Raw genomic sequence first — 27950 nt, 5'->3', positions numbered from 1 at the left:
TGAATCTGTAGACACAGTATGAAGTGAGAAAACAGCAGTAAGAGAAAAAGTTTTGCCAATAGCAGACGTAACCTGATAATAATGGATAAACCAAGATACACCCTATTCTGTTGGAGCAATCAGAACAGAACTCTACTATGACTTTGAGTTATGCATATCTGTCTTAAGGGATGGGCTTTTAGCAATTAAAATATGTAAAAATACATCAAATGACAAAATATATTAGGAGAGTTCTGTATCTAATCCACAACTAGAGAGGTAATATAACACCTTCCTTTAAGCCTTTTCAGGCTATATGTTAATCCTTCTGTTAAAACTGCTTGACAAAATACTCACAGGATCTTGATAAACACCATCAACCAAAAACTGAACTAGGTGCCATCCTGGCAAAACCTCATCAGTAAGCAATAACATGGCACTGACTCTCTGCCCCACACCCCCAGTCATAAATCCTTTTCTGGAGTTTGCTCCAAACAGCATCTAGAAAGATATAGACACTATTAGGTCTGGTGCAGCATTCAACCACACATTGCAAAAATTGTGAGTTGGGATCTCAAAACATTATTAAGTTTCTTAAAATATGAACTACCGGAGTTTTTTTTGTTTTAAAGCTTTCGGATACACTGTTAAATTTTCATGACATCTATAAAAATGTATATTTATAACAGCAAATTTTGTGAATGCAATTATTTTCCTGATATGAAGACATTGCAAAACCAACACATTGAGAAGATCCTTTTCACAATGGGATTTGTTGCTCAAAGAACACACTACTCAAAATAGAACTGCCGACACCAGTGTCTCATGTTATTAGTTTTCCATCTCTAATTGTACATTCTCCCCTACATCTATAAATCTCTACTTTCCTACCTCTTCTCTATAAAACTTTTGGGCTTGGGTTTGGGTTTTTTTTTTGGTTTGGTTTTTTTTACAATTCTGTTTATTCTCTACCCACTGAAACATATGTTCCTAATAATGCAAAAGTAGTGGAGGGTATCCCTCACTTACCTTTTAAAAGATTCTTCCACAGGTTAATTGTTATAAACAAAATTCTCATCTATGCTGTTCTTTTACGTAGAGAGACTCTCTTTACATAAAGACTGGCTGCTATGAAGCACAAGGGAAAAAATAATTTCTGAACACCTTAAGTCCTTTTTACACTGCCAGACCACCGTAGAGTTTTTAATGCAAGAGAGATGCAGTCTCTGTGTGAATTTGCTGCTGTTGAGAAGTTCTAGACTAATTGCTGTAAAGGCAGAGTTCTTGATTCATGCGCAAAGAAGTCAGAACAAGAGCTGCACTACTCTGAAATTACTCACATTATTCTGCCAACATATCTAAATGCAGAATGGATAACCTCCAGAGATAAGAGGGTAGTTAAAGTCTTCCTGTCGTTTCTGATTCTAGCCTGCTTGCTGGTTTTTGATGCAGACCTGGATGGATTACACCCATTCAGCACAGATATACCCCAAAGTAACAAGAACCAAAACTGTTAATATCTTGCCTTTCAGCTCTCAGAATTCAATCCTTATGAATCTCCTTCATCATCCCTTTACCTCAGCTTTATTCCACAAAATGAAACCAGAATAAATCAATGTTGAATTTGATGATAACCTTCTTTCTAACAATGGAAAAGATAAAATGGAATTTGCTTATAAAAGCAAGACAACAGTAAGGATAATGCAATGAAATATCCCAACAGCATTTTCTTTCTTTTTATTAGGAAGAGTTTTCCCCTGAAACCAGGCATCAAAGTTAAAATTACAGCAAAACCTGACATTTTTCAAAAGATTGTTTGAGATCCTATGACTAATGTTTCTGAAATAATTTGGAGAAGGTGCAGCACCCAAGAGTATATACAGGCTTTTAAGAATTATTAACCTAACTTCCTGAGCATCACTGCCTCCTATTAACTGCTGTTGTCAACATTTAGCAATTCTGAAAATTAGGCCACTTTCACCTACAGGCTTACATATAAATGTCATGAAATGTCTACATTTTTGTAGACCAGAAGCCCAAAGATTCATATATGTATTGTTTTAAGCAGTAATGTATTCACATCAGCAGACAATTACATATTTGGGTAATTAGAAAGCTCACATTCTTAGGCGGGGACACCATGTAAGTACTCTCCTTGAGATCAACAGAATTAGTCCTATACATAAACTTACTCTGGGCACAAATTTTTTTGCAAGACAGAAGCTGTAATGTAGAAGCTTCCCTTGATGAAATTTTTGTGACCCTCTTCTGCTGTCGACAAGAGTGATGTGTCTATATATTTCCCTTGACAAAATACACATCCTTTTATCAGCTGAATCAGAAAATGACAAGATGATCAAAATAGGAAAGTACAGCTGACTATAACAATTTCACCACTAAGTCATTTGCCAAAGGAAAAAAATGATGAATTTCTGTAATATCATGCAAAGTTTGATTCCTAGGCTGGCAGGCAGGAAACATTCAGCTGTCTGAAGGAATGTTTCATTTCTATCTAAGGCAGATATATCAGCAGTGTCCATGGATGGCAGTGCAATAAAATTGTAAAATAGGTTAAAAAAAACCCAAAACGAACAACCCTTTTTTTGTTTGATGGTGTTTGGTTTTTTTTTCCCTGCTGCTATCAATATATAAGGCCCATTAAACACCCATCAAAAACTTGAACATTCCCAAAAATGATCCATAAAATGCTTGACATCCATTGGAACCCTTGATACTCTATGAAAATTTCTTCAATCTGAGACAAGTTATAAGTCAAAAGAGAAGCTAAACTCTAGGTACAACTGCATGTCAAAAAGAAGGGTCCTGCACTGAAGATGGCTTGCATACTGGAACCTTTTAGCAGGGTGAGAAAGTTTGGGTCAGAACTCCACTAATACAGGTTTTAAAAAGCCTATTATCAAGGTAAACTGGGTTTATGCACAGGATATTTCATAAGTCTGCATACTAGTCCTTAGTTAGTAATATGATAATTTTATTAAATCCACATGGCACTGGAAAGAACAATGAGGTCATTGTCCAGTGATTTGTTGTTTTTTTCTTTGCCAAATTTATGGTAAATTAATCTAATTCAAAAGGCACTGAAATAGATTAATATTTCAAGATGAGAAATGTCCACAAATAGCCTAGAAGTTCTTACTGCACATCTTCACAAATGACATCACTACTAAATTATTAGTCCTAATATCTGAACTTTGGAGAAACTTCTATCTTTTAAAATAACGTGAACAAAACCTGAGTGAAAGACAATACTGCAGTACTCTCTATTTTCAGTTCAGTAGTCTATACAGCACTCTGAACCTCTTGTTCTTGTCATTTTGTTTCTTTATTGCTGTACCATAGCTGCTAAAAGGAGATTGTGGTATTTAAAGACTATCTGATTTGGAGGTTTGTTTATTCACCTAAGACAGAGAAAGAAGATAGTTTGCTTTTGACATAGAAGAAAACTTTTTTTTTTTTTTAATTAGGTAAGAGGAAAAAAAACACTGCTACCGGTTGGCCTGCTGAATCACCTACAACTTCATCACCTACATACCTTGACTTAAAAGTGTTACAGAAAACTTCACCAGTATTCCAACAATAAGAAATGTTACTTTTGCTTTTTGCTTGGTACTTACTATAATGTAAGATTTACTGTAATACTTTTGGTGTGTTTAGTCAGATTAGACCTAATAAAAGTTACAAATACTGATTACATTCCACCTAATCCCAATATAGTCTGGTGAGAGTGCTACACCACTAGGTGATGCATCTCTAGTTAACGATTTGTACTCTCGAAGATTTTTCAACCTAATAAAAAGTTAGATAAAAAGAGCTTGACACTAATAAAAATTATGTATTGTTAGACTTTTATCCTTCCTATAGAAATTAATTTAAAATTACAGATATGCTAAACAGAAGAATCCTCCTAGCTAAAAGATCAAAACAATGTTCAGAATTTAACATCTATGAACAGTTAACATATTTCTGTGTATCACATATATTCAAAGAACAGCACAACTGTAATTTCATGAAGTTCTCTGAAAGAATTCAGAACCTCAAAAAAATCACAGAATTTGGAAATTGTAATTTGGAGAAAATACCTGGCAGATCATGTAAATACAACAGTATTTTACACATTATCACTAACAATATAATTAATGCCTGCTAAAAAATTTTCTAATATGTTACAGGTTACATTTTCATTTTAATTTGACACCAATAAGTACATCAAGAAGAAATGTTCTTTTAGGACCGTAACACAGGGCATTCTGGAATAAAGTAGAATACAGTAGTTCAGAGATAACATCGGTGCTCTGCTGTATACTTAAAAATGATAAAAAATGCATGACCTAACATATACAGATTTTACTTTAACAAAAACAGTGAACATTGCAGTTTTTTCTTGGTTTTTGTATAATACTATATCACAAAAACACCTCACAGAGAAATCACAGGCCAATAACTGACAACCTTTTAAAAAGTAAAATAAAGCAGTTATAAAAAATGAAATGCCAGTGTAATTTACATTTGTAGATATACTAGTGGGGTTGTTATGGCTGGTTACTAAGATTTAGAATATTAATGGAGACATAGGGATTCAAAGAAAAAAATGCTGATTTTTTTGTTATTTTTTTTTTAATCTTTGGTAGTCAAGGGTGTGCAACATAAGGTTGTTCTTAATATTACTTACCTGAAAGCTGCTTGATGCCATTGCTGAGAAATAGCGGCAAGCTCAAGTTTGGCCTCCAGAAGAACCTCTAAATCTTCAGCAGAACACTGAGATACCTTCCCATCATATTTGTCCTGTATGTTCTGCACAAGATGGCTAAGACTTTCTTCAGCTTCTGTCAGTAAAATCCCCTAGAGAATAAAACAACATTGTATGATTTTAAAAAATAATGAAAGAAAGAAAAAAAAAATCTGTAAAAGTATTTTATTCAAATTTTTACAATATGCCTTTTCTATAAATAGCAGTGGTGGTTAATTTTGCCTTTTTTCAGGTTTAGAGATTCAATGTGTTGAAAGTAGCAACATCTTAATTGTGCCTGTATTATGACAATTTAGCTTTACCACATATTTTAAGGCTTAGAAATATTAGTCAATAATTTTCCATTCTTCATTCTTATAGCTATACTTGATAATTTTGTACTATACTTCTTGCTATACTTAGTAATTTTAAGGAATAAAATACAATATTAAAATAAAACATTAAAGATGTTGCAAGTATTATATTCTTTTCTATATATATTTTGACAGATCCTTGAGTGTGGTATGTATCCTGAAAATTCAACTGTAATTTACAGTGTTTCTGACAAACAAAGCTGTAAGAAGCTGCGAACAGCACCAACCAACCAAACCCCCTTCAAAGAAAGAAGCTAATAAGCTGTGGTTATGTTTTCTCCAAAATAAAGTATCAGAAAGAGGAACATGAAAAACCTGAGATATTTCACATAAATAGACAATGATTTTCCATTTTTCTGTAGAGCACACTGTCCCATCAAAAAGTCTCTGATATTTTCATATGCCACCCTCTGAAAGGAGATGATTTTACCTTGAAATCCCATTCAGTCTTTTCCCTTGTTGCTGTAACAGTCATACCGAGACCTGATTGTGACATTTCCCATGGAGACTGTTTGAAAAACTGCACCAAACCACCAAAACTTCTTGTATAGCTAATAAGATTACAGTCAGATTAGAAACAGAAATTTCTAGTCCTCTTATTCATGCCATCCTCCCATCATAATTTCTGTTACATTGAAAGCATTAGCAATGTGTTTGGAACAAACTGCAGTTTCTTTAGCCTTTTTTCCTTAAAAAAAAAAAAGGCAAATTACCTTCAGCATGGCCATATTTAATTCATCTTTACAGTCAACGAGTTGCATCACTGTGCTTTTTTGTTCCTGTTGTCCTGAATTCTTATTAGAATTCTTACCAGCATCACCTGTCAAATACGTTTCAGATGAAATTTCAGATAACAGATGCAGAGCCAAACTATTCTCAGACGCTCTTCATATTTGAAGAACATGCCCCTTTTCTCTCTATTTATAATTGGGACTTTCAATATGAAAATAAGTGAGGAAGAATGGAATACAGCTCTAATGATATTAGAGATATTAGCTAAAAAAACCTTGAACAATCTCAGTGTTTATTATTTCAATAATGACTGATTTTTCCACCAAAATTTAATATGACTATTGTTTGTAATATGAAAAATTCATGCATATGCAGTTAAACGTGGAAAAACTATGCTTGAAACAAGTTGTAAAAGAAATGCACTTTTCCACCACCCTTATAATTACCTTTTGATGCTGTAATTGTGCTTGGCTCCTTCAGCTTGTTGGTATCAGCAGAATACATGTGTTTTTCCACTTTTTCAGGTATATTATTTATTGTGGCAGAAAGGCAAATAATGAAATGCATTTTGGCTAAGGTTAGTTTATTCATTATTTGTTGGTTGCACAGTGGCACCATTGTTAAAGACAGACTTCGATTAAATATGTCTTCCAGTACCTACAAGAAAGTTAACAATTGGGACTATTTGAAATGACATATTCTACATTTTTCTTGTTCAAGGCATATTCTGCTTCTATTAATAATGATGTTTACCAACAATTAATATGAATATTAGTAATATGCTCTTAGTCATAATGGATAAGTTACTGTTTTCCTTTCCAGACTTCATTCACCTCTTAGGAGAACTTGCTACAGCCTGAAGTGACCAGTTTTCCAGTTGAAGGTGCATCTTTGAAGTTATAGATATTACTCTGTGTGAGTTCTAGTTTTCTGCAGTGTCCATAGCACTCTTTGAGCTAAGGTGGTCATAAAAAATATGTAGGTAAAAAAAAAATCTATAGTTCAGAAATCTTAACTCAAAGTCTGTTGTTATAATTCACCCTAACTAGATAGAGTAAGCAAGCAAAACTTTCATCAGACCCTTCTAACGTATTTCATAGGATCCTTTTGTTATTTATTATAGCATCCTTGTTTTATCTTGAGTATAATACTCTCACTTTAGATTTATGAATTTAGAAGTTGAAGGTCTAGACAGCTTTGCAAAATCATAACGAGGCCAATAAGAGCCCCATATAGACGGTGAAGTGTTCAAATCAAAAGCTCAACTTCAGAATAAATATGAAACTAGTGAGATCAAAAGCTGTCAAGATAGACATCTCATTTCTGTCTTCTAATATAGACTGTTGTAGGAGACACACAAAATTACTGTAAACAAAAGAGAAAAGCAGAGGGGGAAAAAAAGGAAGAAAAAGGAGGAAAAAGAATGTGGTTCTTTTTTACTTTATCAATTTATTTTAATGGTACATTTTCTTTTCCACATCCTATTAATGTTTACCCCTACTGGCTCAATGAATTCATTTATGAACACGTGATTTTAATTAAAATGAGAAATGACTGTTCATTAACCTTTACAGATTCACTTTTTGGGTTTTTTAGCTCCCCAAAAATGGACTGAACCCTAATCTAAATTAGGACAAATCTATGAAGACAACTCTGATTGACAGGAATTATAAGGCTAGATGCCATATTTTCTCAGTATTTTAGTAGGATAAACACCAGACCTTACATATCATGACAAAACCTGGATAATTCAACTAGTATGTTTTGCACAAAGAAGTCACAGATTTGTACATATTAGGTCTCACATCTGAGAAACGGTGATAATGGCACTTGCCTCTCCCTTGAGGCATAAAATTTAAAATTTAGGAAATGGTAAACTGTTGAGAAGAATGTTTTCTGTTTACTGTTTTTTACTAATAACAAGTGTGTTTTCTGAACCAAATAATCTCTAACTGATGTCAGAGAAATAAATATCTATGTCTAGCATAAAATTTTTAGTTCTTTCATATTCTTTTACCTGTAAATTTGTAACAGTCAGGAGAGATTCTGAGGAGTCAAATTTCTGTAAGGCCTGTAAATGGACAAATCCAAAAATAAGTATTGTGTTACCATATGAGTATAAAATAAGTGAGTAAGCAGAGCAGTGGACAAGTGTAGTGCATTTCCAACTATACTCTGAGGGCTCTAAAAATACCAACAATTACTTGGCTTCTACAGGCTTTACCTGAACTATAACCTGAGACCCAAAACTATCCTTACACCTTCTACACCACTCACTAGGATTCTTCGACTTAAAGCACGGCAAGAAAAAGACATAAACCAACAAAAATCCTATTCCAAATTCTAGGAGCTCTATGGACACCAACCATCAATTGCCTTTATGTTCTTTATTTCTGAATCCCATCCTAATTCTGGACTTAGCACATGCCTCCTTTGTTGTTCACCAGAGCACAAATCCGTGAATGGAATGGAAACAAGAGCTACAAGTCAAGATGAACTTGAGACCTCAGCCTCCTTGAGGGCTCTTAAAAAACCTATTTCTTCACTTGTATGTGTTTCAGTTTTCAGAAACCTGACCCTAATTCCAGTCCTTGCTCAAAATCCCTTTACCTTTTCATCAAAAGAAAAATCAGTCAACTGAGAAGAAGGAAAAAGCCAGAGGTAAACATAATTTCCAGCCTTCATTATAACTGGGAGCTCTACACACAACTGTCACTTAGGTTCTACGTGATTTTTATTAACTCTTTTATTACCTCTATAGTCCAGATTTAGCCCTCTATCATCTCTGTCATTCCCTGGAAGATGAGTCCTTCTTATTCTGAGAGCTGTTCAAAAGTCCAGCAAGCACTTAGCTTCCAAATGTGTCACACCCTAACCAGAGAACTAATGCTGCACCTCCTCTGCTATTCACCCAAATATTCACCTGTGAACCCAGTTAGAAAAAGACAAGTGACAAATCAACCAGACCTCATCCTAACTCTATGAGCAAAATAGGCCTTTAAAATGCATTTTAACCTGACCAGCATCAGTAAGGAGTAAATGCATTCTCCTGTAGCCACGAACAGGGAAGCTCTGCAGAATTGGCTCCAGCAAGGATACTGATAACTCTTATGCCAAAAAAGATACTGCTGCGCTGTGCTGGTTTTAGCCATTGTGAGGCTGCAATGTAAGGACAGTCAGGCCTTCGGGCAGCTAGAAACTCCCTCTCAGGTTTTGGTGAGGCAGGAGGGGGGAAATCAGCTCATTAAACTCAATTTTCTCTGCAGTGCCAGCTTCACTGTCTACAATACAGGGTAAGGGAAGAAAATGTGAAGTCATGGGGGTGGGTTAGGATTTCCCCTTTCAGCATCAGCCTGCAATTATCACCTGATTAGAAATATCATTCTATTGCATGTACAGAATGTGGTTTTACAGTCAAGTTAAACCCGTGCTGCTTTCAAAAGGGGTGTCCCTACCTGTCCTCCTAGTGCTCTATCATATGTTTCATCCAGCTCTGTCATGCTGACACACATACTTTGTCATGGAGTGACACCTACCTGAAAGCACCACTCATATAAGTGGGACCTTGATGCCATCCATCCAGCAATAACTCATTAGTTATTTTGGTATGTGCTTGGAAAATAAGAAAAGCTACGTAATTGTTGTGGGGGAGACTTGCCCAATAGCTCTGGACTGTATCTGCCTGCACAGGTATGTTCACAGGTAAGACAAAGAAGCCCAGGTCAACTGTTAACAGCTTCATAACCTTGTAGCACATTAGTGATCAAAGGTGAGATTACTACTTGGCTTTAAGTATGGAGATCGAAGCGATTGACCTGGGGTGATGTGACTGTCAAGGCTCTGAGGTTGCCAATATCTCTTACTGCCCAGCATCTCCTGGGGCTGCCCCCACCCTGCCCAGGTCCCAGGACCCCATTTCAGCCCCCTGAGGCATCAGCCCCTGCCCAGCAACACCACAACAGGGCTGGTCTCCAGCTCCCCACAGCCTTGCACTGCCACATGCCCCCCAAGCCAAGCCCACCCATGGCCCACCCATGGGCTCAGATCCTGGCCCAGACTCAGCCACACCCCACGGCCTTGTGCAGCCACTCAGGGGCTGAGCCTGAGCCCAGTTCTCCTCACCAACTCTGATCACGACATCCACCTGCAGGCAAAGGTCCCAGGAGAGACTTGGCCTGTCCCTGGCCCCGCAGAGGTGCCCAATGCCCCGGGCTGGGGCTGCCCCGGATACCCCTCAGCTACTGTGCTGCTGGCTGGGGTGGTGGTAATTTTGGCATTAATAGGACAAGAAATCTATCCATATTTTTTACGTCTACATATAAAATCATACATTATTTTTTCAACAGTATATTCTGCATTACTAACTGTATAAAATAGACAGCATGACCGTTTCAAAATTTATTTTTGTTTCTTTTGTTCAGTGAGAGGAATTAATGCCATTCAATGCCTACTATTTGACCTATTGAAAGAAATTTACGGGTTTTCCAGGAATGTGTAATAACTTGCAGATGCGGAATATGTACAGTTTCGTGAGGAGAATTGAGTGTTAATAGTTCAATGTTGTACTTTACTGGTGTTTACCATCATTTGTTCAATTATTCTGTATCCTGCAGGTATTTTCCATGGAATTCTCTCTCCACAGTTAAGCAAAGACAGTTCATGAAAAGCCTCTGTAAAAAATCCTATATCTGTAAGTACTTTAATCTGTGAAAAAATAACAGAGTCTTTTATTTAAATTATTTTCAGTTATTCTTTTTGGTCAAAAGAAAATGTATTAAAATGGTAATTTTTCAAGCAAATTTGGCTACTAGAATAATACACTGATGGAGAACATTCTTTGATGGAAAGAAACCTTTTACATTTTATAGTAAATAAGTGAAATATCAAAGACCGGTCTTTCACTTTTAAAAACAAAAATGAACAAAAAAAGAAAAACATACTTTTTCAAAAACTTGCTCCTTACAAAGGAAAAGAACTTAATTCATCTGGCTAGACCTTTGAGTGTTAGTCCAAGTTCAGCCCTGTTTCACAGATTGTACTCAGTCTCATAGTACTCAGCTACTCTTCCTAACCATATCAGCATTTCCTGGAAATATCTAAACCAAATAATGTTTTGACTCTTACTACAAGTTAGATTCCTTAAAAAACAAAACAAAACAAAACAAAACAAAACAACAGGCAAACATTAGCGAAATGATAAAAATCTGTTCCCAGAAATCAGACAAGCTGGTTCCACATTAATACTGATAAAAAATCCAGAAGTGAACATTGTGAACAAAATATCATGTATGTTTTGCACTTAAGAAAACATTTAAAGGATTGGTGGAACAAGATAAAAAATACCAGGTACAAAGTTTGGATCTAAGAGGGATAATCTTATGGCCATGTCTTTAAGGAGAATGCTTGTTAAATGGAGAGTAGGAAGAAATGATGGAAGTACTTAACAGTCTCTGTAGGACATTAACAGTAAAACTGTATAAATAACCCTATATTTTACTAAAACTGAGAATATAAATAATTGCATTTAGAAAGTAGTCCTATTCTACAATCTGTTGTGCTAAGAAACACTAAGCAACAGCTGAACTTTAAAGCACTACTTTTCATAGTAGTGATATAGGAAGAAATATTAAATCGACTACATTTAACAAAGAAATGAAAAGTTTATTTGAAATGCAATGTGCTGCGATAAACAAAAAAAGTTTGTTTGATTACCTTGAAGATTCTTCCTTCAATAGATTTTACCGGGTCCTTACAAATCTCAGAAACAATGTGTTGGTATAATGTGAACAATGGTAAAATCTGTAAGAAAATATTAGGTCATCTAGCTGTAAATGTAATAAAGGGTACAGTTATAGAAATGTACATTGCGATTATACATCACAAATATAGAGATAATATACGAGTACTGCTTTCACTGCCACATACCACCACTATTTTTCCTATGCTCTATGAAGGATGAATGTGTTAAGAAGTTCTTCAGCTGGCTAAAGCTAACCCCTTATACTGTCTTTTATGTGATTCACAATGTAGAAAGTGAAGTTTCCCCAAATTATTCTGTGTTCGAGGTGGGGTTTTTTTACTACACCATTAGTGAGTAAACCTACTATAAAGATCTTGATATAAGGGATTTCTAAAACTGTCTGCATTTTGATGCCATAATTTTTTCAGTATAAGTAACAGAATAATAGAATTCTGTAAGCTTTATAAAATAAACACAATGAAGCTCTGGAACTAAGTGAAACAATACCAATTGTAAAATAAACTGATGGTGATGAGGTTTATTGACAAATTCATTTTCATTCATTCCAAATTGGAATTTTTGTAGGGGCAACTAACAAAAACATTTTAAAACTGAGTTCTAGTAAAGTATACAAACACTGTAATTGTTATTATATAATATTTCAGTAGATTCTTTCCTAACAGACGTATTTGCGTGTTGAAAATGAAAGAACTTCCAGAATTTAATTACTGTTCAGCTTTCACATTTTTGCTCACTTTAAAATGTCCCCAAGCTTGGAAAATGATAACAACATTGTTACTTTTCTATCAAATGCAGTTTTAGTTTTCATAAAGTAGCTTAATGCTTCTGAATTTGGATTACAAATGCTTGAGGCAAATGTTTTAATTGTACCCATACAGCTTCCAACTGGTATTTGAAGTAGCTCAAATTAGTCTTTGAAATTTTATTTTTAATAAAACTTGAATCTCAATGTATTTTGATTTAAATGTCAAATCAACTTAGTGCCCACTATCCAAAACGTTCCCACACATTAAGCATTCAGTGGAGATGAAGCTCTCATCCTGCTGAAACTGCAATTTCTTTAACCATGGTCTATGACCTGGATCTGTATTCTACTAGTACAAGTGCAGAAGGAATCAAAACTGTGCATGGCCACGTGAAGCAAGCAGTCAAATTAAGTGTTGCTGCCTCTAGGTAACTGTCTGCTCCTTGATCTTACTTGATCTCCCATAGTGAGGGCATTTAGACAAAGCTTAGTAACAAAGCGAACTCCAATAAAGCAGGATGGGAAGAAGCAACAACAGGAGGTAAGACAGTTAGTTAGCCTGAAGTTCCAGAAGAAATCAATCCAACAAATGGCTTGCTGGCAAAAAAAAGGGGTAACATCTTGCTGCCTCCTCTTCTCTAACCCCTCTTCCATCTCTACTCCCTAACCTTTTCTTACTCCCCTGCCACCAACCACACAATCTTTTCCCCTGCTCCTTGCAGGACCTTTCCATAAGTGTATTCAACTCATTAAATAGGAGAAAACTATCTACCTTTTCTGCTGGGGAGTTTTCTGTCATGCAACTATGAGAGTTGATTTATAGAGGTATAACATAATCGCCTGACATGAAAATCTGTCAGAACATACAGGACCAAACAGGAACAGTGGTAGAATTGCATCTTTTTCAAAACTAGTAAGCAATTCAGTCTATTTATTCCAATGTACAGCACTGCACCTTTGAAAGAAGTGGTGAAAGTGGTCAGTCATTAAACAGAGGAAATAAGCACATGATCAACATAAGACGGAAGCTGTAAAAACACTCCATACTGAGCAATAAGAGAACATGAGAAGGAGAAAGGCAGAAGGGGCTTTTATTTACTGAATGTGTAAGTAAAATTATTGAAAGCATTCTGGACATACTGCATTTAAAGAAATTCTCAGTCCAGTGTATTTCAAACTGTATATAATAGGAAATTTCCTCTAAAATGCCTAAGCTAAGTATGTATAATACAGGATGACCATGTATTATCATCTCCTGAATAAAAAAGTACCCCGAATATTCTAAAAATTAAAGGCAGCAAGATATACCTTGTTTCTATCTCAGTGCCACAGAACCTAACCATACAGTTATGCTGCTAGAGTTTCTGAGATATCTAATAAGTACTAATAAGTACGCAAAAAAAAAAAGACTTAATGTTTCAAAATTCATTTCCAGAGTGTAAAAACAATACTTACAATTAAATTTTGTTTTGCACAATGTAGTTCAAACATAAGGAAATTCAGACTTGCAACCACAGTAGAGATATCAGCTCTGTAGCGATCAGAGAACAAGTCGATACCAGGAATAAGCATATTTGTTTCGTACTGTGCAAAGTCACAGTCAGACGTTGGATGTGGAAGAGAAGCTCTAAACAGGGTCTGAAAGTAATAATGATAAATTAATTGTGAAAAGATGTATAAGCATTAGTGAAACACTATAAAAGTCCAATCCTTGAGATTCATTAATTATTTCATAAATGAAACTTAGTCAATGTCTTAAGTATCCAGTTGTTTGCAGACAAAACCATAAAAAATCTCTTTAGACAAAAGTGCTTTATGTGTGAACTTGATGGAGGGGAAAAAACTAGGCTGTAAATAGGGCAGTATTTCATAGAACAAGCAAAAGAGAAAAACTAATCAAAGTGTAGAAAAAATAATCAGGAAGGATTCCTCAGCAAGTACTCCTCAGGACTTTAAGGAAGTAACTTCAGTGTTCCTACTTTAAAAAGGAAGGAGTGCTAACATTGTCTCTGATGTTGGATATTCCTTCCCAGTTGTGTTTATCTTATTGTAATTAGCAATGATATGCTAGAGAAATATGTATTTGCATACTCACAGCTAAGATATTAACAAGCCTAAATCCTATACAAGAGGTGGAAAAATAAGGCTATAAAATCTTTCCAAACCAAGGAACAAATTATGGGCTTCATCTTCACAAGGTACAGTGACAGTAATTTATTACATTTTTCAAGACACTCACCCTGCAAGCTGCTGCTATCCCAATTAATACCAGACCCGCTTCAATCAAGTCACAATTATTTCTACTGTTACACAACTGGAACAAATGCTTACTACTATTTCTGTCAAAATGAGGAATAAGAATCGTTCAGCTTTGTACCACCAGCAATTACAGTGCTGGAAGCTAGTCAAAATTCTCCTTTACCTTTCTTTCTTCAACTTGTTCTCCCTTTGTTGAACTTAACAAGGTTTTAAATGTGGCCTAGCACAGGTCACACAGCCACAACCATGGCTGGCACAAGATGCTTAGAAAGTAACATTGGTTTGTTTTGGAAGAAGCCAACCAACTTCCTGATGCTGCACTGGGATGAGTAAGCATTGATCCCAGTGGAGTATGACTGGCAGAATATTTGCAGTTCTTTTTCCTGTATTACTTTTGATACTGGTATCTTAAAACTTCCTTTTAAGAGTTTGGTTTCTGACAGCTCGAAAACAACTTTAATAATATTATTTTCTTTGAAAATGAAACTGAATCATTTTGACTATCCTTTATTTTTAGAGCACACTTCTTATAGAGCTGAGATTTTAGTATTACACACCAATATCTTTTAATGCTAAAAAAGATTCAAAAATTTCTTTTTCTAAAGAGGCTGTTCTCCTGGTTGCAAATTTATGACAGATGTGACAGAGAGCACTCTGCTATTGTGGATGCCATCCAGCTCTTCCTGACCAGAACACTTCAAGAGAAGAAAAATATATTTGACTGCCAAATATTTTAGCCATCTTCACTTTTCAGTATTTTATTATTTCTCTCAGACACTAGCCTCTTATTGAAATGATAATTTTTAGGCTATAATACAGGAATAATGCTAAAAAACAGAGAATAAAAACATCTATGCATCTATGCATCCAATGTGCATAAATTGTCAACTACCTCTGGTCTCCAGTTTTCCTTCTCAATCGAAATGAGAAAAGAAATATTTTAATACAGGGTTATTGAGATTTAAATTTTAGAAGCAATTCGTCAACTGAAATTGTATTCTTACCTTAAAAAGTATAGCAGAAAAATAGCAGTATTTATTTCTTAAACTTATCTTTGATGTTGCTATATACCTGAAGTACAACAAATAATAAGAAATATGAATGTAAAATATGAAGAAGAAATATGAAATATCAATATAAATTATTCAAACTCCTTTTTGTCTAGTATAATAATGGTACTAACAGAATCTAGATGTTTTTCATATTGGAAAACAGCTACCTGTTCTGTAGATAGGTGCTCAGCCATGCCATGCAAAGAAAGAAGCATTTGACCTAAGACATACCTATTCAAAGAGAGTTGTCTCGATGCTAATACTTTCAAAGCTACCTTGGCTCACAGATATTTCACAGTGCTATTAATACGACCCACTTCTCAGGTAAGACGGTTTACTCAGTTGAAGCTCTGCCTTTTCATGGCTATAATGCTTCTACGGTCATTTAGAGCTGGCTTAGATATTTCTAAATTTTATATTTTGTACATTTTTGTATTGTACATCCATAGTGTTTTACCAGCAGTCAAGGAGTACTGGACAGAAATATGTATTGATGGTAGACTTTAATACAGTAATTCAAATTTAATTTAGCTGTAATTCACCAGAAAATGAGTACTTTAGGTGGTAAATCTTCCCTCAAGATAGATTAATATTTAATATGTGCAATGACTTGGGAGATGTGATATTTAGATTGAAAATCAATATGACTATAAAATCCTTTCACTTCTGACTTTTTATCATTTTGTTTTATTTCAATGATCTCTCCATATAATATACAGCTGCAATTAGGATCAAAGATGAACACTTAAGAAAAGGGAACAAGCAATATTCTCCAAAAGAGCAACTTTCTTTCTGAAAGGAAAAATTCCTCTGCTTTTCATAAGTCTTTTTTATAGTAACTTGTTAGTGGTTTTAAATTAATTTCAGTTGCATAATGTCCTGGATGAGCAATTTGTTTAAAATATGAAAGAAATATATATACAGATAAAATACTTACTGAGCTATCTTAGCCACTAAGACTGCTGCATGTAAACATCCCCAAATTCCAGCCTGAGAAAGAAATTTCTGACTAATATCAGTCAATCTTCCAACTGTACAGCAGTCTGTAGGATTTTTTGGAAAACATAACTCTTGCCAGTTGCTAAGAGCATCAGCAATGTTGAGTGTTTCATCAAGGGCTTGACACCAATATTTAAAAGCAGCTCTGTAACACATGAAAAACATTCTCATCATATTGCTGACATTTTCCAAAGTGGCAGATAAGATTTGCTTCATTTTACCTTTATTGCCTGAGATATAACTAATTCTGATTAGGTCAAAAACTGAAATATAGTTTCTACAATACAAAAAGATACCATTCCTGTCAGCAGACTTACTGGGACTTACACTAAAATGAAATTGTCAAGCAATTGATATTACTTCTTAAAAAAACATTGAGATGCTTAGTTAATTTGCTTAATTGTAATTAGGTAGATAAGAAATATAAACAATTTCTAGAAAAGAGAGCCTCTCAAAATATAGTTAATAGTGAATTAGATGAGAGAAGTTATATGGACTTAAGGACAGCACAAGAACTTACAAAACAGTTGAAGGGTATATGAATGCCAACGAAAAGAAAATTAAACTGCTCTTTTTCAATCCAATAAATATGTACCTTTTGTTCCCAGCATAGAAGTGAAGATTTCCAAGTTCATGTAGAGCCTGAACCTTAAGATCTCTTTGTTTGTTTATTTCAAGGATGCCTGTTATTTATTTTTAATCAGTGAGAAAAAAAAAATCATCACATCATTAAATCATTTACTGAATTTTAAACAAATTTTGCATGAGAAGCAGACGTGCATTCAGATTTAATTCAATGCATGAATATTTTTTGAAAGATTTATCAAGCTTGTATATTTACCTTCAAATGTACAATTTCTTACTTCTACTAACTTTAAAAACAAGAGTAGGATGTATATATGGATCTGTTTACCTAAGCTTTTGTATTTTGGTTGGGGTTTTGTTTCAGATCTCTCAAATTTCTTATCTCCAAGAGATAAACTGGGAAGCAGACCATTGGCCCTGCTAAACCACACTGCCTGCATACAGCACAGTAGCACTGTCTGGCTTATTTCTGGATCCCTTACATCAGATGAAACCACTTACGGCATCTGTTGACCTGCTACACTTCACCTATTTTGTCATACAGCAAAAAAGGTAATAGTGTCGAGCTGTAACTGTATGAGTAAAGCCATGCTAGAATGTAAGATGGAAGCCAAGCAATTAGGTCTGATATTCAAATGCACGGAATCTGAAAGGTCTGTTTGCTAGGGGAAAAAAAAACAAAACAAACCAAACAAACAAACAAGTAAACCACAAAACCAAAACCAACCTTCCCCCCACCAAAAAAGAAAAAAACCCATCCACAAAAAACAAAAACACCCAAACTTACCATGGAATTAAAATGAAATTGCTGAACATCACAGCAGATTTTTAATTTGGGATTAATCAATACAACATGACTGAAGTAATGCTTTTCCACAAGATGAGATAACTGTAGAGGTTATGAACCAGATAGTGGCTTGTTTAGGATCTAATGCACATTTTCTGAATCAACAGAAATAAGGTTGTGTATTTCGGAAACCAGCTTTCAGACAGTTATAGCTGTCTGACAGAGGAAAAGAACACTGGAATAAGATAGGCAGCATGATATTACCTCTCAGCTGTAAACAGAAATTCAGGAAAAAAATTACCAATTGTTTGTTCATAGGAAGTGATAATTAGTGAAAGATGTGACTGTGGTATTGGTTTACTCTCAACCCTACTGGAGAAATCAAATTTTTCTTGAGAAAGGTCACATGGTGTTGGTAGATATATCACTTCAGCTCCTGCATCAAATTCCAGCCTTTTTCTTGAAGAGATTTGACTGCTGATTGCTCTTTCAGGTTTTTCTAGAGCAGAAAAGTGATTTATATGATAAGTTTGGAAAAGGATTATACTACTTTCTATATCACATTACTTGAACAAACATACATTTCCTGTGTATCCTGTTTTTATCCGGTTTCCTATGCTATTTTTCTGTCTGTGTGTCTCTTGATTAAACTCACTGGATGTAACTCATTGTTAAGTGCAACCAAATGAAAATATGAGCTCCGTTAGAGAAAATAAACTTGGTAAGATCTGCCAGTCAGTCCTCTGACAGAGGCTTGGCTTCTTACAGACAAATGACATAGCTGCATGAAAAAATTTTATCATCCAACCATTAGACACAAATCATAGGAAATCAGACTTAGAGCCTGTGCTTACAGAACTTCATATATAAAGTATTCTATGTTTTTTTCTGATGGTCAATAACAACTAAAACTTGAATTTAAAAAATCTATTGCTTTCACTCTTTGCTATTTGAACTACATATACACTTTATTAAGTGAAAAACACTTCAATAAATAACTCACCTTGTGCGTATGCAAGAAATAATGAAAGCAGTTTTCTGCTGTGTCTCAGTGCTCTGCTGTGATAGTTAGCTTTTTGTAGACTTTCTCTAAAACATTTCAATGTATCATTCACATCAAGAGGTACAGAAACTAAGGCTTTCGCTGTACTCACTAAAAGGAATTAATAAGTATGGAGAACAATTCTGCATTACACAAATATAATTTTTAATAAACCACCCTGCAAAACATATGCTTGATCAATTTCAGAACTTCAAAAAACTAAAATATATTAATATAATTGTCACCTTTGTTACCTGTTGGATTATGAATTAAAGCAAAGGTAGTAACAGCCAGGAACACTTCTGAGCATTTATATCTTTTTCAGTGTTACATTTTACTTGTCATGTGATATCTATATTCCTTGAATTCCATCTGCACTGGGCATGCCTAAGCTCAGCTCTCTGCTCTGAATTCTGATGTCTGAAGCCTGGAAACAAGACTTTTACTACAACTGCTGATCCTATTCACTACAGTACCGTAGTTTCTATGTACCAAACCTGTGAATTGGCATGCTCTCTCCACTGAATGCACAATATTATCTACTTTCTTACATGCAGCATTATTTACTTTTTAATGATTTTCCTCAGCTGAATTCGACACAAAGCATTGTGTACAATGCATCGACATCTCTGTGATAGGAGGAACATTGCTTTATGAACTTCCATTAACTACTATAACATTTTAATTCTGACTGTAAACAACAACTGTGGGTAATAGAGGTGTTTTGCTACCTTATAGTTCACTTCGGTTTTTATATTGATTCTACTATAACAGTGCAGGTTCAGGTTAACTTCTGGGTATATTGCTGGATAGCCAATGATACCAATGGAAAACTGAACCAAGACTACCAAGCTCACTCAACATACTGTAGGTCAACTGGCATATGGATGACAACTGCTTTTCTCTCTTTTCATATATAGTCTGAATATAGTTGGAAAGGTCTTAACAACATTACTACCCATCCAAATTATCAGGAATAATAATTTGAAGACAAAACTGAGTTTATATTAAAGGAAACAGATTATAGGAGCAGTGCAAGATCTATGATAAAGAGAAAAAAAAAAACAAAAACAAAACCAAAACAAAACAAAACAAAAAATATCCAGTATGAAAAAAAAGGTAAGGGTTTGGGAGAAAAGAGAACTCATGACACTGAAATGTGCTCTGACCTGTATAATCATTTTTCGTCTCAGGGTGGAAAAAGCATCCAGGAAAAATCTGTTCACTAGCAGAATGGGCAACAGGCAGCTGTATTTTCTGCCCTATGTAGTTTCTGCAATTCATCTAAAAAGCAAGTTTTGTTTCATGATAGTTGAATAATATTCAGAAAAATCAATGTCTGGCACTTAAGTAAGTATCTAAATACCCATCATGAAAAAATAAAAAAGGGCTAATTTACAAAGACACCAATGACCCATAACTAGTTCCCTTGTCAGTAAGAGGTGAAACATTCACAACACCTAAATATTAGATATAAGATAAAAGTGTTTAGATGTTACTGTATTAAACTCGTATCTTGTTTGATATTTGCCATAATCATGAGCAACTCATTGGTGTTCAGCAAATATTCCTCCTTTCTCTGTCCAGATAAATGCATGCTTGCAAAGAACCTGTCAGTGTAAGTATGCCTGAAGAGCACACTGCCTGTGAAGTACAATGTAACGCTGCACAGGGATATACAAAACAGCTTTAAGCAGGTAGCAGCAGCAGTCTAACCCTGTCAGATAAGCAAACTTCCAGACTTATATAAAGGGCTAATCCAGCACAGACATTTTATTTTGCTAATGTATCTACATCACTTCAGAAGCAGAAGAGCCAATTCAGAGCTAGTTCTAGACTCTCTGAATGGCACTGCATTATGAAATGTAGCCATACCCTCCAAATTTCTGACTTGAACAATCATTACTGTTAACTAACATTAGTCTTTATAAATTGTCTTTCAAAACCTTGACTACTCTTCCACATTTCTCAGATAATGGTGGTATGTGGTAGTTTGCCACACTGCCCTTTTTTTTTTCCAACAGTGACTATGTCCTGAATGGCAGAGCCTGAAAGAAGTCATCAGGAAACAGCCTTATAGAGAGACAAGACAGAGCACATCAGATGCCCTTCACAAGCCAGGAGTGCTTTCTGAGTTCCTGGGCAGCAGTGTGCTGTCTCTAGGTAAGGCAGTGGCTGCTGACCCCTATGTTCATGTTGAGAACGAACCTGTTTGGAATTCCAAACCCACTTTCTCCCCCTTCTCCTTCAAGTCCTGTGTAATAGAAACATATTAAAAATCTCAACCATGCAACTGACTTCAGCAAAACTTTTTAGAAATAAACCTTAGGATAAAAAAAAAAAAAAAAAAGAAAAATCCTAATATTTAATAGCTAATTCCATTTAAAAATTCCAAATGGCAATGTCAGTTTATTAAATACATAGAGCCATAGTTTTTAATGAGAGGAACTTGCTGAGCAGCTTCAAGGTTTTTTTGCTGGTGATCAAGTTTTTCACATTTTTAATTGGTATTGTCAGTATTCGGGTTAACTCGATTAACTTTGGTCTTTAGGAGCAGTGTTCCAATGCAGACACAAGCAATCTCTTTGTATCTAATTTTAATTACTCACAAAGATTTCTCAATATCCAAATAAATGTTTTCAGGTTAAAAGAGCGGTGTTAAGAACTAACATGAAATTAGATTTAGGCCCATAATATGAAATAGGTACATTATGCATGGAAGAAATATTCTCTGGGTCATAAAGTCCAGACCTTTGCTGCTGTTGAAATGTCATATAAACCTTTTCATGCACTTCAATCAATTATGTTCATTAATTTATTATAATTTACTATTTGTGAACATTATGAAAACCATGTTAATCTAATCAGTGAAAGTACTTCTCCATATTTAGTTCATATTAAGAGTCAGTGGTCAAAAAAGAAATCTGTGGTTCACCTTATGTGCATTATCAGAGAGATATTTTACGAAATTAGGTTCATGGCTGTCCAAGCCACTAAATTGCTGTATCCTTTCCAGCAGCTGCCTCTGAGCATACACCAGCAGTGGACTCACTTGTTCTGTGTATCTCTCACTGAAAAAAAGCAAAATATAATAATTAAGCAAAGTAACAGTATATTTAACTATATAGTGTTGCTTTTTAGTTATTAGAGTTGGTGTAACTTACTGTGTAAATATGTTAAATTGTACAGCTATGTGTACTAGTGATTCCCACTTCTTCATTTTATATAACAATTCTATTGTTTTAAGAATCAGATTACATATCCATTTCAAGTCAACCACATTCACATCATCCAGGGGAGACTGTGGATGGAGATTAGAACCGCCATTCTCATCCATAATACCTCCTAAACAACTGGGAATGCAGAAGTCTCCTTCAGGATCCACAATCTACAGGAAAGAAATATTATTCTACCTGTTATTTTCAAATTTATTTGTCAGACAAATCATAGAATCATAGAATCACAGAATGGTTTGGGTTGGAAAGGACCTTAAGATCATCTAGTTCCAACCACACTGCCATGGCACGGATGCCTCATCCTAGACCATGTCACTCAAGGCTCTGTCCAGCCTGGCCTTGAACACTGCCAGAGATGGAGCATGTACCACTTCTTTGGGCAACCTGTTCCAGTGCCTCACCACCCTCATAGTAAAGAATTTCTTCCTTACATCTAACCTAAATTTCCCTGTTTAAGTTTAAACCCATTACCCCTTCTCCTATCACTATAGGCCTTGATGAAGAGTCCTTCTCTGGCATCGTTGTAGGCCCCCTTCAGATATTGGAAGGCTGCTATGAGGTCTCCATGCAGCCTTCTCCAGGATGAACAGCCACAACTTTCTCAGCCTCTCTTCATATGGGAGGTGCTCCAGCCCTCTTATCATCCTCATGGCCCTCCTCTGCACTTACTCCAACAGTTCCATGTTCTTCTCATGTTCAGGGCACCAGAACTGCACACAGTACTTCAAGTGGGGTCTCACAAAAGCAGAATAGAAGGGCAGGATCTAATTATAAAGATTAGAAAATACTGCAATCCTCTAAAAACTTGTTACAGAGAATAACTTGGAGATACCAGAATATAATGCAAGAGAAAGTTTCTACTGAAGATGTGATAACAAAGAGTATACTTGTCTCAATAAAAATATTTTTTACCTTAAGAGACCTGCTTGCTTGTAGTTCAGTTATCATATCAATGATCATGTCTGATGCCAAATAAAATGGCAACCAGATGGTATTCCTAAGGAAATCTCTGGTAATGGGAAAAGTATCCGTTTGGGAGTCTAAATGGTTAGCAATGAACTGTAATTCTTGAGTATAGTTCCAAAGTTCACGACAAGCATTTTGAAGCAATGTCCAGTGGCCACCACGGTGAGCAAGAACCTGTGCATATAATTCAAAATATACTTTGGAAATACAGAAATTAAAATCTTAATTCTTTTATTGAAAAGTTTAGGTATAAGTAATCTTTCAAAATTACAGTCTATGGATCATCCTTAATAACAGATCATTCAATATTTCAATTTATATAAAGCATTCTAGAACCTTAATTTGGAATTTTTCATAGTAGCACTAATTTATAATTGAATTTAATTGTTGCTTTTGGTGTGAGAATAAAAAATAACAATTAATTCACACCACACACGCATTTGGTTTTACTTGGTTTTAGAAGCGTTTGTGGGAAGAGTAGTCAGTACTTCCTTTCAATCCCTATATATACTACCGAGGCATTCACTAAGACATGTAAAGGGAAGGGTAAGTCTGCAAGTACTTTCAAAAAGATTTAATAAACACAAGAAGGAAAGTCATGAAGAGTAAATTAAAAAAATAAAACATTTATATGAATTATTATATGTTGGATAGAAATACACATTATCATAGGGGATATGTCTGACATTTCACACACTGTACACAGGTTTTGCAGAAGATGAGAAATCCTTGTTTTTTCGCACTGAAGTTTTTTTGAAGCTTCTGAAGTGTGCAGGGTTTTAGCGTAGAAAATAGTAAGTATTATAATGCAATGCTTATTACTAAGTAAAATGTTTAATAAGAAAGCACGTCTTACCACTGCTTTTTTTAAATGCAAAAAGATTTTTGTAAAATGCTCCAATAAAATGGTGTTTGTCAGGAACTGGTTGCATTCTCTGGGGGAATAAGAGACAGATGTTTCTGTATCATTTGTTGTTTGAGTTCGAGGAGTATTTGTTCCACTTATTTTAATGCTGGGCTTAACATATTTATCTCTACCTGAAAGCAAAAAGTTCACTGGTTAGAACCAAGTTGAAGTTCTCAAAAAAAGAAAAAAGAAAATATTATCAAGCAGCTAGGATTTTCCTATGGCGACTAAAGACTTAAATGTTAGGAAATGCCAATGTTAAGGTTATCATATTTATAAGGTTATGATATTTAAAATATAAGATGCTTTTACTTAAGCATTGGGAGAAGCAGGGATAAAAAATATTTTGAGCAAAATAATAACGTGTATCAAATAATTTTCAGTCTCAAAGCCAAACACAACCTTCATGGAAGTTAAGTTTTAGGAAGAAAATACCATGTGGCAAGCTGCCAAGAATCTTTCTGAAACCTCTTGAAAGGAGAAGTTAGGAAGAAGGGAAGATTTCTATCAAATTCCATGCTATGTGTAGAATTGCTTCATTATTTTATTCAAACCAAATATCCTCCAAGGGGAAACACAAAGGTTAATGGTAGTGGCATACAGTAATGTCTTTACAAAGAAGCTAATTTCAAGCTAAAGTATTTGAACCTGATGGCAAACTACACACTTCACAAAATTAATTCATTCGGAATTACTGCAAAAGCCAGGTGGTAGTACGCAGGGTTTTCATTAGTTTTCAGCAACTTTCTGTGACTGTTCTCAGTGACTTGTAACCATCAAGACAAAAGAGTACAACTAGAAGTCAGCTGTTGCAAAGAAAGCAAGTGAATGCAACTACTAGTTTGCCTTGGAAAAGGCAAAGAGGAGGGTTGATTCCTAGCTAAGGAAGTCCTAGGAGGGTTGATTCCTACCTAGGGAAGTCCTACAAGGAACAATAGAAGAATTTTGCTCTCTACAACTATGGCAAGAATGACTTCCCTGAAGCGCTATTAAAAGGACCAGGCCTGAGATTCTTCTTGAACTTATGGTGGCTAGACAGACTACTTTGCTTTGACTTATATGTATCACCAACATCTAAGGTAATCAAAGTCCTATATTTCACAGTTCCTACTACAGGAGCTTGTTGCCTCCTGTTGAAACCTCAAAGGATGTTACTGAAAATAGCTGGGATAATAGAACAGGCAAATGTGAAAGATAGAGAACTGAAGTAAAAGTGGAAGAAGATAAAAAATTGATCCTGAGGTAGCCTCCGCCACAGGAAAACACTAAGGAGCAAGCAGTAGAGAAGAAAACCTAAACTATTCTTAAAATTTGAAAGATAATAATAAACACCAGTCTATAATTTTGAGAAAGACTTGCTGAATGACCCAGGAAATTACTGACCTGTTAGAAAACCTAAAGGAAACTACAGACCAATTAACAACCATAGAAAATGGTAAAAATTATCACTGCATTTAGAATAACCTGGAACATTATCAGTTTAATAGGTCTAGGTAGCATGCCTTCTGCAACTCAAAAGCTAATATCACTAATTTATTAGAATTTATAAGCTTATTACTAAAGTATAGGATAAAGAATAACCACTAGATTAAAAGTAAATAATACAACAAACAATGCTCAAAGTTATTATAAACAACCCCTTAGTGACTATGACTTTGTTTGTATTAGGTATGCCAAAAAGAGAAAATAGGAGGGACACTTCTGAAATCCAGAAACATCTTCTCTTTAAATTGGTATGAGCATTTTTCTGAAGTTGATGTGGAGAATTAATGATGGAGAGCAAGATACAAATGAACAGAAAGAAAAAGTTAAATTGAAACTAATTCCAGTTGTGCACCCGTTAAAAGTTCTTACGAGTTTGTTCTTTGGTCATTCCTGATTCTATAATTACAGGAGGAGTTGGTGTTATGCTATTCTCTACGGCTTCTCTCACCACTACCGTGCCAGAATTATTTAATGAGAATATTTCAGGATCCAAAATATTGTAACTGCAGAATGGGAGAAAGAGAAGAAAGTACAATAAAAACCCCAGATATAATATCAAAATGAATTTCAATATACATACAATAAATTCAGTTTCTCAAAAGTAGTTTTGATTAATTTTTAGCAGCTTTAGGAATCACAAATAATGAATGGCAGTCAAAAGTTATAAGGAACCAAAAAATAGCACAGTATACTATATTTCAGGACTTTTAGGTGACCAGTCAAGTGAGCAACCACAGATGTGCATGTCACTGGCCAAAACTTGTTACATATTAAATCAGTTTGCATTGGAAAGCTGAACTGTTCATATGACAAACTGTAATTCAGATCTGTTTGCATTAATGGCAATTATATAAACAACTATATTAATAGCAATTACTGATAATGCAGTATACCTGTCCAAATGCTGTGAACCACAAATTCCAATGTTATATTGCTCTTCCAGATTCTTTTTAAATAAGCTGTAGTGTGCAACTGCCATATATATATTCATCTGAGACCTCCAGGGCATCTCTTCAAGACACATGTGACGAAACTTCTTTTTTAATACGTAATTACTCACAATTGGTTTCAGCAGTACCACTAAGGTGTGACGAGCTATTTTTTGCAACTCTTCCTTGCATTTCCTAAACCAAAATATATGAAGTAACAAAAAATGAAACTGTGTTTTCTTGAAGCTCTAGAAAAGAAAATCCTGGTAAAGATACACAGAAGTATCCCACTGCGTATCCACAGACTTGCATTAACTCAGAAGAATAAGACATATTTCTAGAAGTATTTTTGCTGCAGTTAAGAAAAGCAATTGTGCTTTCCCTATTGTAAGCACATTTATAACACACTAAATCCTATCTTAAATTTTACCAACTTCAATAAGATATTTGACTTAATACATAGAAAAAGTTTAGTTCTGTGTTTGAAGCTATTTGTACCCGAATCATCCACACAGATTATTATAACAAATACAATGTGTTTCAGTCTATTCAAGAGATGGAGGTCCTACTATTATACTATAAATTTGGATCATTCTTTTTATTTCTGTGTTTTGGTAGCTAATCACCCTCAATGTGAAGAAAACATTTAATTTCAAATTTGAATGCCTGGCTTTAATTTACATAGATTTTTTTATGTTTCTGTGCCAGATCAAAAAATTCTGTATTACCTGGCATACATACCATGCTATAGTCAAATCAGATCTCATTTTTAGTTTTTTATGAACTGTAAACTGATACCTTAACCAATCAAAATTATTTTTATTGCCCGTTTTCCACCTTTAAAATGTGCACAGAACAGTATACCATACACAATATTGATTATATTATACAGCAATATTATTACGCAGGATATGAAAGAGTAGCTGAAAAGACAAAAAGCCCAGGATAAGTAAAACATCCCCTCTTTCACTGAAAGCCAAGAAAATAATCTTAAGGTGTTTTTTCCTGTCGATGAGGAAAAATGGACTGTTTAGGTAAATATTTAGAAGATAGTATATGGAAGACTTTTTTGAGGTTCTTTATGTAAACTCTTCCAGAACCAGCTATGTGATTGCTTGTATTCAGATATTTCTAGTTTTCCACTTGCTAAATGCTCTGAAACTACCTGAACATCAGGAACAAATAAACATTCTTTATAAAATATCTAACAGGGAAGCTCCCCAACACAGTTTGAAAAGCATTATAGTACGAAAATTGACATAGCTTTTCCACCTTCATGTTGATGAATCAACATGCTCAAGCTAGCACAACTGAAATACAGTCTTTGATTATTAATAGAAAAACTTCAAACTCTTGAACAGTTAT

General features: G+C 34.8%; 1 protein-coding gene across 6 annotated transcripts in view; it reads right to left on the bottom strand.

Annotated features, from left to right (window-relative positions):
* The window catches only part of CFAP54 (cilia and flagella associated protein 54), a 112316-nt gene that overhangs the window by 25571 nt on the left and 58795 nt on the right, over window positions 1–27950 (bottom strand). For all 6 annotated transcript variants that reach the window (XR_003990621.1, XR_003990620.1, XM_030480038.1 and 3 more), the window contains 19 exons: window positions 26550–26780; window positions 26026–26159; window positions 24121–24302; window positions 23211–23438; window positions 22227–22450; window positions 21998–22133; window positions 20232–20346; window positions 19024–19173; window positions 18322–18519; window positions 17244–17331; window positions 16587–16793; window positions 15602–15668; window positions 13794–13976; window positions 11545–11631; window positions 10414–10536; window positions 7850–7903; window positions 6279–6489; window positions 5814–5920; window positions 4670–4839 (listed from right to left, as the gene is read on the bottom strand). Coding sequence is in view for 4 of the 6 variants with exons in the window: in XM_030480038.1 (XP_030335898.1) it covers window positions 4670–4839; window positions 5814–5920; window positions 6279–6489; window positions 7850–7903; window positions 10414–10536; window positions 11545–11631; window positions 13794–13976; window positions 15602–15668; window positions 16587–16793; window positions 17244–17331; window positions 18322–18519; window positions 19024–19173; window positions 20232–20346; window positions 21998–22133; window positions 22227–22450; window positions 23211–23438; window positions 24121–24302; window positions 26026–26159; window positions 26550–26780 (2895 nt within the window). In the remaining 2 variants the exon portion in view is untranslated. The remainder of the gene's footprint in view (window positions 1–4669; window positions 4840–5813; window positions 5921–6278; window positions 6490–7849; window positions 7904–10413; window positions 10537–11544; window positions 11632–13793; window positions 13977–15601; window positions 15669–16586; window positions 16794–17243; window positions 17332–18321; window positions 18520–19023; window positions 19174–20231; window positions 20347–21997; window positions 22134–22226; window positions 22451–23210; window positions 23439–24120; window positions 24303–26025; window positions 26160–26549; window positions 26781–27950) is intronic.

This window comes from Strigops habroptila, chromosome 3 (assembly GCF_004027225.2).
Source record: "Strigops habroptila isolate Jane chromosome 3, bStrHab1.2.pri, whole genome shotgun sequence".
Lineage (NCBI taxonomy): Eukaryota > Metazoa > Chordata > Aves > Psittaciformes > Psittacidae > Strigops > Strigops habroptila.
Note: the sequence above shows the minus strand (reverse complement) of the source record. Positions and strands in the feature narration are given on the sequence as shown.